The sequence below is a fragment of the Homalodisca vitripennis genome, chromosome 1 (assembly GCF_021130785.1).
Source record: "Homalodisca vitripennis isolate AUS2020 chromosome 1, UT_GWSS_2.1, whole genome shotgun sequence".
Lineage (NCBI taxonomy): Eukaryota > Metazoa > Arthropoda > Insecta > Hemiptera > Cicadellidae > Homalodisca > Homalodisca vitripennis.
In genome coordinates this window covers 93,547,474-93,565,052 of record NC_060207.1, presented here as the reverse complement: position 1 = coordinate 93,565,052, position 17,579 = coordinate 93,547,474, and the positions used below count along the sequence as shown (strand labels likewise).

The 17,579-nt window shown below is 34.0% G+C and overlaps 2 protein-coding genes across 3 annotated transcripts in view; one reads left to right on the top strand and one right to left on the bottom strand.

Annotated features, from left to right (window-relative positions):
- Positions 1-10,892, top strand: part of LOC124366733 (elongation of very long chain fatty acids protein 4-like) — a 61,051-nt gene extending 50,159 nt beyond the window's left edge. For both annotated transcript variants that reach the window (XM_046823344.1, XM_046823337.1), the window contains 2 exons: positions 2,722-2,858; positions 9,075-10,892. In XM_046823344.1, coding sequence (XP_046679300.1) covers positions 2,722-2,858; positions 9,075-9,245 — 308 coding nt within the window. In that variant the 3' untranslated portion in view covers positions 9,246-10,892. The remainder of the gene's footprint in view (positions 1-2,721; positions 2,859-9,074) is intronic.
- Positions 10,893-13,386: 2,494 nt separating this feature from the next.
- The window catches only part of LOC124366725 (ATP-binding cassette sub-family D member), a 45,243-nt gene continuing 41,050 nt past the window's right edge, over positions 13,387-17,579 (bottom strand). The window contains exons 10-11 of the mRNA XM_046823327.1: positions 15,204-15,273; positions 13,387-13,557 (exon numbers count right to left, since the gene is read on the bottom strand). Coding sequence (XP_046679283.1) covers positions 13,513-13,557; positions 15,204-15,273 — 115 coding nt within the window. The 3' untranslated portion in view covers positions 13,387-13,512. The remainder of the gene's footprint in view (positions 13,558-15,203; positions 15,274-17,579) is intronic.

The following is a 17,579-nucleotide window of genomic DNA, read 5'->3' as shown; positions in this document are numbered from 1 at the left end:
CTGGTAGATGACAAACTCTTAGAGGAATCTGACTCCATCAAATTCCTAGGGATGTACCTAGATCGAGGTCTGACCTGGGACAGTCATGTTGAAAGTATCTGGCAAAACACTGTTCTCACGACATCCTGAGAATGGCTTATTTTGCCCTGGTTTATCCGCACCTTGCATATGGAGTAAGACTCTGGGGCAACTATGCTAACAACAAACTGTGTACGAATCATTTCAAAATTAAAGAGAAGAGAGTCGTGCAGGGATGCCTTCAGGGAGCTTGGTTTACTGACCTTACCCTGCCTCTACATCTTCGAGGTGGCTGTGTTCTGTAAATCAAAGAGCACATTGACTCAGGGAAGGAACATTCACCAGTATGAGACAAGAGGCAGGGATAACTATTGCAGTCAACCACATCGAATGGTGGCGTCTCATAATTTGCCATCACAAGCTGGTGTTAGGTTGATTAATAGGCTCCCTGAGGATCTTAAAACATTGGCAGTACCAAAAATGTTAAATCTCGTCTTCAATGCCTATTGGTGTCAGGTTCTTTTGACACGGTATGTGAGTTCATGGAAAGCCGCCTGGGAATAGAAAATGAAAATCAAAACACGTTTTAACAGGATCCGATTAGGCATTGCCTGTTTGTCTGGATGAGGAACCTTTTGTATGTATAATTGTGTGTGAATGAGTAGATAGGCTAATACAGACTGCTTCGTATTGTATGCTGTTAAAAGGCAATAAAGACGGATTTGATTTGAGAAAGCACTTTATTCAACGTTCGACAGTATGCCCTGTACAGAAACCCGGCAAATATTGGTCCGAGAATGGTGGGGGATTTCCCCTCATTCGAGTATTTAGTTCGTTATACTCACGCTAGGCGAGCTACTGTACAATCAAATGAACTTTACAGGCAAGCAGCACTTCTTGGTCCAGGATGTTACACGCTCTATACAGAGCCTCGTAACTTGCGGGTCCGGACCAACACGTTCAAGGCCCGGACCAGCATGAGGCGCGATGACCAACAAGGTACGCACGATTTACGCTCCTGGACCAGCAAGTGCTGAGGTTCTAAACATATATATATATATATATATATAGTAGCAGTTACCCACGGCTTCGCAGGCAATTTCCTGTTGAAAAACTAGACAATATATTCATGTATTCTTTTTCTATGACATAATAAACAGTCCTGAGATAATCGATAGTGACTCAAAGCTATTCCAATCTCCTGATTCATTTTAAATTTAAGTATAGCACAGTGTTTTGGGATCCTGATGTCGCAAAGTGAAACAGTTTTTATAACATTCATATTTCACTCCAACATTCTATGATAATTTATTGAAATCTCCGATGATTTCAGTAACAATAAGAGTCAGCCTTTTTATCCCAATGACGAAAGTGTATCGTACAACTAAAAAGTTGCTGCCATCAATATGAGTCTGTTCTGGTCGTTTAAGTTCACTCCCGGTCTAATCTATTTATGGTTCCACAATTGATTTATGCTGTTGCACTGACCACAAAATTGCTTCATATGTTGGTTTCGGAATTCAACTTAGATTAAATTTTGGTGATTGAGTGATTTTTATATTTTTACCAATCAATAAATATGTATAAGGAGTATATGCTTCTAGTATAAGGGCAAGAGTGTGTTATACCCATTTACTTTTCTATAACTACAGTAAAATGCCTTTCACTATGTTTGATTACTTTATGTGCAAACATTCACAGCTTTATACAATAAGGTAGCTTTTATAACAGCATATAAATAGCATTTCCATTGCGTTAGATGGATTATTGATCATTGGCGCAATCTAAATTTAAAATTAAATAACTTTGTCTTTGCAATCTGCATTACACTACTGATCAAGCACTTTGCAATAATTTAATATTTACTAAAATTTAAATGTAAACAAATATTTCCATCTTTTTGATGAACTTCAGCTGAAAGTGTTAACAGCTGTTAAGTATCAGTTCAATTTGTATTACGTGTCCTAGCACAATCTGCTGAATCCTATGTAAAACACTTCAACATCAACAACAATCTATAAATAAAAAATTAATTAAATAAACTATTTAAATTGGACCAAATTGTGAATCTAAACCATTCTGAAATCCCTTTTAACACACGTATCAAATTTCGTCAATATAGGTCCAGTCGTTTAGGAAGAGTTCAGTGACATACACAAGCACACAAGAAATATATATATAAAGATACATATATATATAAACTAGCAGTTGCCCTCGGCTTCACACGCAGCCGACACTTGAAAAACAGGACACTATACTCACATATTCTTTTTCTATCACAATCTAAACTCTCCTGAGATAATTGATAGTCATTCCTTTGTGAGCGTCTAGGGCTCAAAATGAAGGTATGTAACACATTTCCTGCTTCTATCTTTTGTGGTTTTGTTAGGCATTGATAAGTTATTCAGGACACTTTCTTTATATATATATATATATATATATATATATATATATATATATATATAGTACCCCACTCGCTGACTGAACAAGGCTGGAATAGAGCTAGCCTCTCCTTAGCCAAATTGTTATGGCTGATTTGTAGTGTCCACTATCCCTCCTCAAAGGATCTCGACAAGAAGCGGCCTCTACCTCCAACCTTACTCACTATTTTAAGACTAAATGCAATTTATTAAGGGTTTCTTTAGCTTATACTGAAATAAAAACTGACAATAAGAGATCTACATGTATAAACTGTGTTCCCAGGTGAGCAGTTCATGATGATCGGCTATGTAAACTCTGCTGTACATGCAGTCATGTACAGTTACTATTTCCTGGCAGCACTGGGTCCTCAGTTCCGCAAATTCCTCTGGTTCAAACCCTACATCACCTGGATGCAAATGGTAAGAATACTTAAATATAAGTACACATCGCTGATAAGCCAGTACAAACAATACATCATATCAAAATAGTTCACACAGATTATTAGTTAAACTGATTTTTAAATCATAAAATGTATAAAACCAGCTCAAAATGTTCTAGTATATTTAGATTAAAGATAATTTAAATTACATTTGATGCATGGGAAATTTAACATTTATTAAAATTGGTACAAGCCAGTATTATTAATATAACCAATATACAGGGTGATTCAAAACTAAACAGCAATCTCTCGAGAGCTTATTCTATAGCTAAAAACAAGTAAAAAAGTTCATATAACCATATGCCCGGAAACGCTTCGTTAGCGAGTTACGCCTAGCGAAAGATTTCGCCCGGATAAAAATGGTATAGGTACAGTACAACCCCGATAAGTCGGACCCCATTAACCCGGAAGTCCGGCTAACCCGGACCGATTTTCAATTAAAAAATAAAAAATCAGACAAACATATCAATGGAAAAAAGGCCAAAAACGGAAACCAAGACTGTGGTAGCACGTCTGGCAGGTATCCAAAGGATGGCCAGCCTTGCTATCACGGGGGCCTTTCCTAGTGCGCCAGGCGCGGCTCTGGACTGTTGTCTTAATCTCGCCCCCCTGGACATTGTCATTCGAGCTATGGCCAGGAAGAGTGCCTACTGTCTTCAGCAGACGGGATTCTGGTCGGGCTGCAGAGGTGGGCACTGCAGAATTGGCACTCTGATACAGGAGGATGTTTTGCACATGATCTCTGATCAGATGCCACAAAAGTTTTCCTTTGACAAACCCTTTAGGATAATTTTGCCCTCAAGGGATGATTGGTCAGAGGGGAAGCAACCTCTTCCACCAGCGGAGCTCGAATGGTACACAGACGGCTCTAAAACAAAAAGCGGCATGGGCGCTGGAATTCTGGGAGTGAGACCATGTAGGGAGCTGGTGGTTCCTATGGGTCCGTATCCGACAGTCTTTCAAGCGGAGGTCGCAGCCATTATGGAATGTGCTCGTGAGAATCTTCGTCTGCGATATAGGGGCAAGACGATTAACATTTTCACAGACAGTCAGGCAGCACTGAAGGCGCTGGATTCCTGTGCAATCAAATCCAAACTGGTTTGGGATTGCTATCAGACCGTTTCCTCCCTTGCCAGAATCAACAATGTAACCGTCTGTTGGGTTCCTGGTCATGAGGGGATTCTTGGGAACGAAAGAGCTGATGCCCTGGCCAACCAGGGCTCAGCAACAATTATGACGGGCCCTCAACCATTCTGCGGTGTTCCAAGGTGTGAATCCTCTAGGGTTGTCTCGAAATGGATTCGCGCGGAGCATGGTAGAAGGTGGAGGTTGCATCCGGGTTTGAGAGTGAGTAGAATGGTATTACAGTCACCTTCCTCCAAGGTGGCCTCGGACCTTCTCTCATTAAACAGATCAATGTCTTCTAAGGTCATTGGTCTCATTACGGGGCATGGTCACCTGAAGAAGCATCTACACAGAGTTGGCATCCTTCAGGAGGATCCGCTCTGTGGAAGGTGTAATGAGCAGGAGGAGACTGCTGAGCACCTGCTCTTTGATTGCCCAGCAATAGCAAGAGAGCGGTATGCCATCTTTGGTAGCTTGAACAGGGGTGGCGAGTTTTCCCAGGAGGACTTGATAGGTTGTTTTCGGCGGTTTGTTGAACTGCTGAAGTTGTAGACTGGAAGTCCTCATGGTGTTTCCGGGGTGCGCAAAAGGCCCTTGAGGCTTAAGTGCATGGCAATAGGCCGCCCCAGGGAAAAAAAAAAAAAAAAAAAAAAAAAAAAAAAAAAAAAAAAAAAACATATCAATAATAAAAACGTAATATTTTTGAGTGTTGTAGTATCCGTGAATCGATATTGCATCAGTATTTGTTGGGACTGTACGACAGTGAGTGTGTAACTCATGGCACACGGCGGCCGAGTGGCGGTCATTGTCCCGGATTCTCGGAAACAATAACACACGCTTATTTCCCCAAATACTCTCTCACCTCGCTCTCTCGCTTGTGCCCGTGTTGCGTGTGTAGTGTACTGTATTGTTTGCTTCTGTTCTGCAATCGTGCTTCAGATAGCGTGCTTCATTTGTGTTGTGCGTTTGTTTTTATCTACGCGATGGCAACAAAACGTAAAAATGTTGTAGTGACAATGGAAAAGAGACTAGAGGCATTAGACTCCAGTGATGAGTCATGGAGATGCAGTGACCAAACTAAACGAATTAATGGTTTATTTCGAGCGGCAGGCAGAAACATCGCCGGCTGAATTGCTCATGCTGAAGAGACTGCGGGATCGCACAACACGCAAGCGGCAGACATTGACACAACCAAAGCTGACTGAGTTTTTTACCAGGAAATGAACAGTTATAATTGTACTGTAGGATTAATAATCATTAAATGTGCATAGGTTTGATGTTTTTACAATTATAATGGAGTTTATCTGTAAGTATACAGTATTTTATTAATGTTTACCTAATTCTCCGGCTATCTCGGATTTTCGTTAACCCGGATCGGCCGCGGTCCCGATTAATCCGACTTATCGAGGTTCCACTGTAGTTACAAAGATACAAATACGATTGTTTTTTATGTTTTTATATCTGACAAATTTATTAAAATTCGTCCCAGAGCTGTAAATGCAATACTTTCAGAGATATCTTACGTAAAACACAAGAATTGGTGCAAAGAAATAACACATTTTTGTGTTTAACGTAAGATTACTTCCATAAATGTTAAATAAAGGTCATTTTTTTCTTAAACAGATTTGTAGAACATTTAATTCTGAAAAGATTCATGTGAATTACTTAGGAAAAAAATTAATAATAGGTATTGAAATTTAGCTTTATTTAAAAATAAAACAGACGCACAAAAATGCATATTCTTATCTGCATAAAATATTAACTAATGTTTAGGTTGTGAGTAACAGCTGATCATTTATTCTAGACTGAACATTAACATAAAATGTATTTACCTTTATAAAACTGTAATAATCACCTATAATAGTTGCTCAAAGTGTCCTCCGTTGTTAGCAATGCACGTTTTCGCACGACGAATCCACTCTTTTCTAGCGTGTTTCATAACGTTTGGAGCATTCTTGATAGTTTCTGCCGCCTCTGTAATACGATTACGTAACTCCTCTATGGTGTTAATCCGTTTTGAATAAACAATTGACTTCATCCAACCCCATAAGAAAAAGTCTGCTGGCGTGAGGTCAGGAGAACGTGGTGGCCATTTTACTGGTCCATTTCGACCAATCCATTGTCTACCGTATGTATCATTTAAATAGTTTTTCACATCATTAGAAAAATGTGGAGGTGCTCCGTCGTGCATAAACCATGCATTTATTCTGTTTTGAACAGGAATATCTTCCAAGAGGGTAGGCAGGTTTGTTCTTAAAAAATTTAAGTACGCTACTCCATTAAGTCGATTAGGGAGGAAAAATGGACCAATCAAATTATCACCCAGAACACCAAGCCATACATTGACTGAAAATGTATGTTGAAAATGCCTCGTCGCAGTTTCATGTGGGTTGTCGTACGCCCAAGTATGGGTATTACGAAAATTTACAATTCCATTTCTAGTAAAACAGGATTCATCAGTAACGAGAATACGCCGAAGAAAATACTGATGTCGTAAACAATTTCTTCTTAACCAGCGGCAGAACATCTTCCATTTATTAAGATCTTGCGGTAATAAGTCTTGAACACGTGTTATATGGAATGGGTACAACTGTGCTTCATGAAGTGTCCGCCATACGCTTGACTGGCAAATATTTAACTGACGTGATAATCGTCTGGTGCTTGTGGTTGGTGATAATTCTACAGCATTTATTATTGCTTGTTCATTATTATAGTTCCTTGCGCTACGTTGACGACCAGTATCTATTCGCTTCGGTTTAAAGCTACCAGTTTCTCTAAGTCGTCTCTCCACAGCTTCAAATGTTTTGCGATCAGGTGTTCTTCGATGTGGAAAAGTATCACGATATTCCTGAACTGCAGCTAAACCATTCTTGTTAACTTTGCCGTAAATCAGTATCATGTCCGTATACTCTTCAAACGAATACATACCATTTACATTATCTGCCATTATTTACTAAGATAATTACATACACTTTTATAAAAATATTTAATAAAATATTTTAAAAATAAATATTTAATAAAATATTTTATACACTTGTATAAAATATTTCCAAATAATCACAGGATCTCACAAAATACAATCTTCACACGCCACAATACAAAAACCTCCATAAAGGTTATTCAAATATTACTTCATGAACTTAATTGTTGATCAGCTGATATTGCCAACCTTTGCAAAGAAAATATGACGATAAAAAGTGTTGAATAAATGATCAGCTGTTACTCACAACCTAAACATTAGTTAATATTTTATGCAGATAAGAATATACATTTTTGTGCGTCTGTTTTATTTTTAAATAAAGCTAAATTTCAATACCTATTATTAATTTTTTTCCTAAGTAATTCACATGAATCTTTTCAGAATTAAATGTTCTACAAATCTGTTTAAGAAAAAAATGACCTTTATTTAACATTTATGGAAGTAATCTTACGTTAAACACAAAAATGTGTTATTTCTTTTCACCAATTCTTGTGTTTTACGTAAGATATCTCTGAAAGTATTGCATTTACAGCTCTGGAACGAATTTTAATAAATTTGTCAGATATAAAAACATAAAAAACAATCGTATTTGTATCTTTGTAACTACCTTTACCATTTTTATACGGCCTGACTTCACCAAGGGTTCTGAAATCCGGGCGAAATCTTTCGCTAGGCGTAACTAGCTAACGAAGCGTTTCCGGGCATATGGTTATATGAACTTTTTTATTTGTTTTTAGCTATAGAATAAGCTCCCGAGAGATTGCCGTTTAGTTTTGAATCACCCTGTATTATAATTAAAGTGTATTCTGTAAATGTATTTAGAGCTTCTTTGATTTCACAGCAGTGGAAAAAAATTTAATTTAATTTGTTTTGCAAATTAGTTAAAAATGTAAAACAATCAACTTAATAATACTCAGAAATACATTTTCATTTCATTTATTTATTTCCAAACAATTCATGAATACAATTGACTTACAAAATGGTAAAACGAAAATTGGAATAATACCTGCAGAGACTATATGCCTGTGTGCAAGATTAGAGTTCTTAAGTCAATCCAGCAGCACTAATAAACTTATTTATTTGAACTTTGTTAGCTTACATTAACATTGAATAAATGAACTTCTAAATGTGATATAATTATAAACTAAAACATTGTATACATCCTGCATATATATGTAAAAAAAGTAAACTCAACATTCTACGATATTCTATTAATTAATAAAGCTCATCCAAGAACTAAGATAAAGTTACATACGTTACTGTCAGAATTAGTGATGATGTGTTGATGAGTAAATATTATAAAATGTCATTATGTTGTAAAGCTAAAATCCCCCCTTCCATGCGTATTCTGTGAGTTCATGTCATATGGTGATCTCATTTCTTTCTTCTGCTCAATTTTATAGACACCTCTCTATATTTCAATGGCAATAGAACATTTCATGTTTTGGTCTACTTCTGTCTAGTACGATTTATACTAGGTATACCAAAATCCAGTGAACACTTTTGTTTTGACTACTCAACGGATGCACAACAGCATAGTTTAAATTTTGAGATATGGTAAATAGATCAACAAGTATAATTCACCAATAGCTTGAGTTGTGATGCTACATCAGTGTCAAAATCTATGTCTGAGATGTTATTTATTGTCTGTAAAGTGATGTTATTCACTTTAAAAGGTATAGATTTTCTTTTATTTCAAAGTGGCAATGGCTGATACTAACCCATAATCCTGCCCATAGTTCCATAGGGTCTCTGCAAGAAATAAATGGCTCTTGCCTGTCCTGAATATCCTGTTTATTTGAAAACAGTGAAATATACCTTTCAGGTCTGAGTGCATGGAGTTTTACATCTTGTATATGAACACATAAATGTTTTATTACAATGTTCAAAAAGTCCAGAACTTTCAAAATTATTTTTTCCTATTCTTAAGCCACTTGAAAATGTTCATGTAATTCATAAATTTTATGGACACGCAATGCAGACCAATTGGAAATTGGTTTCATTTAAATGCCAGTTTACCAAACACGTGAATTATATGTTTACCTATTAAATAAAAATTTGTTCCTAAAATAATTTTTCCTTTGCTTTTAGGGCCAGTTTGTGTTTCTGATTGGATACCTGATAAGGTTACTGGTATATGCGTGTGATCTTCCTCGTGTCTTCACACAGTTTGCTGTAGTCAACACTCTCAGCTTCCTCATCCTCTTCATGAACTTCTACACACAAACCTATTCCAATCAGAAGCACAAACAGGGAAACTGATTTCACAATTTAACTTTTAAGATGACAAAAATCAAAAGGGCATTTGCTTCTCTCTTTTTTGTCTGACATTAACAAATTACAGTAACATCAGAAAAGTGAACTACCTTTGTGATTGGGTTGACAATGGCAATGTTTCTTTTCATTTGTTAGACATAATGTTAAGGAGAACATAATCGTTTCAATCAATAACCAATCAATTATGTGATTAATATTGTAGCCATAACTAATTAACAGCAAAGACACAAGCTTAATAATAGTTTACATGCATTCGATATTCATAACAGGGATTAATGCTATTATGATATGTATAAATGACAAACTGAGCTTGGAAAAGTGCAAATTGTTAATAGGTGCTTACAAAATATTCTGTGATTTAATGTAATTAAGGTTAAGATAACAAATGTTCAAACTTGACAAGAATAAAAAATTTTTTGAACATTGAATGTATGATTCATATTTACAAATGGCTTCTTTCTTTTTAAATTTGGTACAGTAAGACATTTTATATCAGTTTTAAATTGAGACATACAAAAATTAGTATCTGCCAAAATTAAGGAATTTTAGGTAGGGAAGTGAATTCATTGAGTGAGATATATTGATTAATACATCAATGAATTTCCTAAAATTTTTACTTTCTCTCTCATAAAGTATGTACACAATGTATTTTCAATTTGACTGTTGATGTGAAAACATATCTTGGAACTCACATAAAAATGTAAATTTTCGTGAAAATTCAGTATCTGTAAACACTGTAACAAACAAGCAGTCCACTATTTACCAGATTAAAAAAAAACTTTATATTATGTGAATAACCTGATTTATGCCTTTCAGATTATAGTTTAATTTTTAAATATTCATTTTAAATAAATTTTATAATAAAACATTTTTAATAAAGAAATGCAAATTTTGGTACTATTTTTCAAAAGCAAACCTAGTTTGATTTAAATATTAAATTCGTTCCTCACCTTTAAGTAACAGAGAAGAAAAGACACTTTATTAAAAACAATCTGTTATATGTAAATCTAAAAATTTCATTGTATGCTATTTTAATATTTTGTTGAAATACTGTACAATTAGAATTAATAGACTCATATTTTAATATATACACTAAAAAATAATTTTGGGGTTTTGATTGATTTGTTAAAATGTATTGTTAATGAATAAAACATTGTTAGGTATAATCTTACAGATAAGTTAGTGTTTCATAAGTCATCCTTTGATATGGATCCTTTAGATTGTTAACTCAGGTGAAGTACTTTATTCCTCAAAAATTTCATAATTAAATTCCAGAACTGATCTGTTTTCCTTGTAATGGCACTCAGTGAATTGAATAGTGATATTTATAATAGATTAGAAGGGGAAAAAGTGCTCATTGGCAGGGTGAACTCACTTGCTGCTGCTACCTTTGATGCACTGTCACACACTCACATGCTTTACCAGGATTCCATGCTCTTCATATCAGTCTGATGTGTGTTCGATTTTTAATTTATGCTTAATTAAGATTCCTAGGCTAACATGCAACTTTATTTACTATTAACATAAGCTTGAACTGGAAAATTTCAAAAATGTTATTAGTTTATAATCTTGTTTTGTACTATGTTGTAATATATTGTTGTATATTAAATATTATTAGTGTCAAAAGCCAAAGATTTTTTTAATTAAGCCTTTACAATTTTTTCTTAAAATATTTTATAAAAGTAACTGCCAGTTCCATCATAAAATTGTACTGTTAATCATATATTGCATTGTATTATATTGTCTCTGTCAAATATCTCATCTGTTCTCACTTACGTTTGTCTGATTTACAAAACAGGCCATTACAAAAAAAGTTAAATACCATTACTAAATGGTTTTGCAAATTAAACTAGCACTATTTCTTTATTTTCCTGTCCACAGAAGACAAATATTAATCTAGCTAACTCTTTAACTGGTCATTTTTTTCTCCACTATTTCAAGATGTTTTTTCGAAAGTTAATTAATTTGATAATAAAATAGATTTATAGGCTATATGGTTTGTTTAGGTAAAGACATAGGTTCTAATTGTGTTTGTCTTATACGAAAAGTGTAAAATATTTTTTTATTTAAAAATTTGTTCTTTTTGATTAACTAAGGGTACAAAAATTTAAAAATAAGATAGCTAAAATGTAGTAAAATGGTTGTACTTTTTAGATTAGTAATACATTTAAATCATACTACTCTTTAACACAAATAAAAAAACATTTAAAAGTGAGTTTTAGGCATAATTGTAAATATAATGCAAAAGTACGGACTACGGAGTTGAAGTACACTTAATTTTGGGTTCTACATACATAAAACATATTTTAAGACAATGTACATAATATTTGGCTTACTTGGGCACTAATAATCTCAATGTGGGGCATTAACACTTGACCATGTCTCAGACTATGTGGTGTTACAGCTGATAAAATACAATACTTGTAAACACAAAACTTACGTTAATAGACAGCAGAGTAAAAACTTGAATACCAGTAGGCAAAGTATTTATCTGAGAGTTACAACACGAAATTTCTTTCATGAAATTCAGACGTACCGTATGTTTGAATAAATAATAAAAACGTGAGTCGGTATCATGGTTCTGATGGCATTTTACAACGAACAGACCAACTTGCAGCTCTAGTGATGAACAGTTCTCTAGAAGTAGATGGCTTGTCTACATCCAAAGTCTAACAAAACTAATTTACTGAGCATATAAAAAGTATGGCTCCTCTTGTTTAGTCTGTGATAGCTGTTTATCACGAATACAAGTCTTTAAATAATTTAAAGATGGTAGCAAGGATATGAGTGACGAGACATGCATTGGCAGACCATCGTCATCAAAAACTGATGCTAACATTGAAAAGATTGGTAACCTTGTTAGACTATATTACTGATAATCAGAATCACTACATTAGTGTCCTGACTATCCTACGTGAGCATGTTCAGAGAAAATGGAAAGATTTGTGGAAAAATAATTCATGGACCAGGACAATGCTTCTACATCACAAAGCCTTGTCAGGGAAGACATATTTGACCAAACACAACATCCCCATCTTAGATTATCTACCCTACTCATCCCTGTGACTTTTTGTTCCCTAAAGTGAAGCAGCTTTGAAAGGAACAAGATTTGAGACTGTTGAAGCAGTAAAATAAAAAGCGACACAAGTCATGAACAGGGTTATGGAAAATGATTAGCAGCGGGCAGAATAAGTACAGGAGCCAGACAAAACACACATATGACCGACCATATAATATACTCAGCCTTATTGCCTTTGTTCTGTGGCTATGCCAATACTTATCTGTTTCTTTTCTTACCACACCTCATATAATATCAGACGTTAAAGTTGTGAGAAAAACCGAGTATACAATAAAATACTGGTTTTATTTGGAGGGCAATTATGTTTAAAGATAAATTTCAAGAATTGTAATATACACATTACAGATAAACTTGGAATATGCATGTCGAACATTGTGAATGTCAGCCCACAAATGCAGCTATAATCATGGGACAAACATACTAATTATACGGATAAAACTTTAATCCTCCAAAAATACACTGTACCAATCCTTGGCACTATTCATATTTATTGATTGAAATTTTAATGTGTAATATTTAAATGTCTGAATAAGTAAGTTTAGCACGAAAACACGATTTTATATTTATTGTTCACAAGTCTCATATTTTATTGTTGATTTAATATTGTTTAAAATTAATATTTGCAAAAAACTTGTATTTTTTTTAAACAATAGATTGATTATCTAAATTATTCGAAGGATTATTTTAAATAGAAATGAACATTCGATTCAACTTAAAATTCAAATTTGCATTATTATGGAACAATATTACAATATTATATGTTCCATTATTATGGAACAACTAATATTTTCTGTTTCATACAACACTTCTGACGTAAAATAAAATACACAACTAGGCTACAAGACATATTAGATGTCCATGTTAACATGTGAATATCATAAACTCATGTGATGTCCTCCAGCTCACCAGAAATAGTGTCAGAAAAATTTTTTGGAAAAACTACAAAGACATTAAAGTAGATTAATTCTGATTGTTAATATGCTTTCATCTCTTCATGAAACAATAAATAAGATGATGAATACAAGGGAACATACATAGCTTGGGGACTTGGGTTGTACAGATTTAATCTGAGATTCACTAAAGCTAACATTATTATGAAAATGTTTACAGTAATTGTCATAATTGTATACATTTTTGATCATAAATAGGACAAGACTTGAAGATTCATGTAACTCAGCTCTTTGCCACAGCCTCTCTAAGAACACCAGTGTCTTTCTCCTACAAAAAGAACAGTATAAATTAAGTTTGATACTTTTAAAAGACTATGATTAGTTAATAGAGAATACAGTAGAATACAGAACCAGGATTTAAAGGAGTTCACTATTCCTATAATTATCTCTAATTGTATAAAGATGTAATACTATTAAATGATATAAATAATATTATACAATTCTTCATTTAGAAGGTATCAATGAGTGGCTATTGCAATTAGGCGTATCAGAGGCGGAGATCATTAGGAGATCATCACTGCCGGGTACATGGGACCTGACCCTTGACCATGACGTTGTTACTATTACTAACCGAACACACACACACACGCACGCACACACATGCACTCCCCCCCCCTCTCTCTCTCTCTCTCTCTCATCTCACTTCTCCATAAATTGATTATTTAAGTTTAGCAACACATACCATTTTTAATTAATTTGTTTTTCCACCGCTTGATTAAAAACAATCACTTACACAGTAAAATTCAAGTAGCAATAGACATATATCCCTTTATCTTTTTTACCTTATTCTTATTCTATTACTAACATTCCAGCGTATTATTTAAATTTTATGTTGGCGGCTAGATGCAACTAGGCCTACGCACAGGCAGATTGCCCATGTAGGCTTTCCAGTATTGTTATTTTTTATTGTGCTATTCGTTACATTTTTCTTACATTTCTTCTACATATATAAGCTGCTGTATATATAATAATAGCTATTTCATTTAAGAACCATTGTATATATGTCACATATAAACTGCTGGAATAAACGTTATTCATTCATTCATCATTTTTTCAACATTATGAAATACTGAACCAAAATGACCCTCACGAGATACAATTTTAATTTCAGTAATCTATGAATAGTTCCTGACATTACATTTTCGTAAGTTAATTGTACACATTTTAATAATTTTTATAACATTTTAACCATTCACCAATCATTACATTATCTGTATATGAAACTGTCCAGTCTACTTCTTTTAGGCCTCAACATCCGTATACTTGTTTGTAAAAAATATGTACCTAAAATTCCAGTGTCTGTTTATGTGTACATTCACAACACTTAGCACTTTACAAAAATTATCATACAGAATCAATCTTTCTATTTGTGAGCTGAACTTTATATAAAACTTTACTGATCTGATAATTGCTAACTATGTCTTTATAGATACTTATCTTAAAGACAAAAATAAACATTTTTCAAGTTTTTTAGGTCATTTTTTATATTATACATGATTTATTGCATTAATAGATATTTTCCATATTAATTATAGTGTAGTATATTTCAAGCTGGAAACAAGGAGATGGAAATCTTTAAAATTGGTTAAAAATAATGAAAAAAATTTAACCAACTGGCACATTATGCTAGAATTGTTATTAGATCCTTTACATTAATTGCTAAGGACTTGCATAATTGGAGCACTACGTTTATATGGGGGTTTTCACAACTTTTTCAAAGATTAAAAACATTATATTTTGTAGAAACATTTAGCATTATACACTTTCTAAACACTAAATGATCACCACTGCTCTTTATTGTAAAATTAAACTTTAATAGTTGTATGTTATGAAAGTAACCATGCCAGACATTAATTAAGAACATAAAGGCTAATTATGAATTAGGAGAAATTTATGTCTGAGAAAGAAGCCTACCTGCTGTGTCAACGTTGATAATGACCATTTGCCGTCTCCATCAAATTGCAGGATTTGAGAATGGAATTTCCTGTAACAGAATAACTGTTAAGAACTCTTTTACGTGTATACAGGGTGTATATTATGTCTGGAAACACCCAAATATATCCTTTAATAATTTAAATATAAATTTGAAACCTCTTACAATCGTGATAGAGATTGGGCATCTACTTTTTGGAACAATGTTTTGTTATGTCACACCAACGGGGGACGTCCTGCCGAGGGTATCGTGAATATTCTTAATGGAAGCCTATACCTTGTGATACATAATTTTAAAGGTAATAGCTTACTGAATTGAATGCCACAAACCGCATCTCAAAGGAATTATTCTATCAGAAAATAGAGCATTTTTAGTATTGAAAATTTACTGATGTTCAACAATGTAATTTTAACATGGTTCTTGCCACAAAATGTGTTACACTAATTTTTTAGCATTTTTTAAAATGTTCAATTAAATAAAACAAAAATTTCATTTTAAGCTGGTTCTATTAGCACAAATTTGCCAGTTTTTATTACAGTACAATTATGGAAATACTTATGTTATTGATTTCTTATTACAAATAAAAAATAATGTATGCTGTTAGAAAAGTCTTACAACAAACGTTTTACCTGCATTTGGTGTCAAAGCAATTGTTCGAACTGTGTTCCTTCTACGGTTTGACAATGAGCCAATCTTGTGTAAAATGATTCGACAGAGTTGCCTAACATTTCTTCAGTTATCAAAGCAATCTCCTCTATAATCCTGTTTCTTAGGTCTTCCAAATTATGAGGCTTTCTTCTATAAACATTGGATTTTAAATGACCCCATAGGAAATAATCGATTGGTGACAAATCCGGAGATCTTGGAGGCCATTCGATTTCTCCTCTTCGGCCAATCCATTTATGAGGAAACCTTAAATCCAAATACTCTCTTACCTGTCTCCCATAATGGGGTGGAGCACCATCCTGCTGAAACCATACATTATCAAAGTATTCTCCTGATGCAATTTGAATAGCTGGGATTATTTCATTTTGGAGCATATTGTAGTAAAGTTCGGCATTTAAATTTCCATTGATGAAAAAGGGTCCAACAATTTTGTTACCTAAAATTCCACACCATACGTTCAGTTTTTGTGGTTGCTGTGAATGGGACTCAGTAATCCAATGTGGGTTTTCACTAGCCCAGTAACGGCAATTGTGCCTGTTAACATTGCCATTTAGGAAAAAAGTTGCCTCATCAGAAAATAGTATGTTGGTCAGAAAATCTCTATTGTCATCACATTTGCGCATCACAAGTTCACAAAACTCAACTCTTCTGTCGTAATCATCCTCACTTAACTGTTGGACTAAATGAACTTTAAATGGTTTGTATTTATTAATTTTCAAAATCTTACTCACAGACATAGGGTGCATATCATGTTGCTGTGCAGCTTTTCTGAGCGATGTATGTGGGTCTTCAATAAATGTTTGCAAAACATCTAGTGCATGTTCTTCATCTGTTGCAGATTGTATCCTACCCGACTTTGGCCGATTACGTACACTCCCTGTCATTTCAAAACGCTCAATAGTTTTTGATATTTTTGAAACACTTATGGGATTCCTTTCTGGGAAAGTGTCATTAAACAAATTACAAACTTCCCGATAAGATCTTTGACGATCGCCATATCCTCGCATCATCAACAGAGTAATTCGTTCTCTTTCAGACAATTCCATTAAAATGCCAAATAAAAACTGAACTACTGTAATTAGATAACTTGTTGACAGCAATGCTTCAGAGACACTGATTAACTCGACAGGAATGATATGACCTTTGTCCATTTGTAATTCCCAAGCTTAGACCTGTCTAGTGAAAGCTCCATGCTCAACAAACTGAAACCTGTAGACCAGATGATTAATAACACAATAATGTTTCTCATAGGCTAGTGACCTTTGTCTCTTTAAACCTTCCTGCTGACTGGAAAACACCAAGTACAGATTCATAAGTAATCAGAGAAAGTGACTCATAAGTTTTATTCATTGTAATAAAAACTGGTAAATTTGTACTAATGAAACCAGCTTAAAAATAAATTGTTTATTTTATTTTAATTGAACATTTAAAAAATGCTAAAAAATTAGTGTAACACATTTTGTGGCAAGAACCATGTTAAAATTACATTGTTGAACATCAGTAAATTTTCAATACTAAAAATGCTCTATTTTCTGATAGAATAATTCCTTTGAGATGCGGTTTGTGGCATTCAATTCAGTAAGCTATTACCTTTAAAATTATGTATCACAAGGTATAGGCTTCCATTAAGAATATTCACGATACCCTCGGCAGGACGTCCCCCGTTGGTGTGACATAACAAAACATTGTTC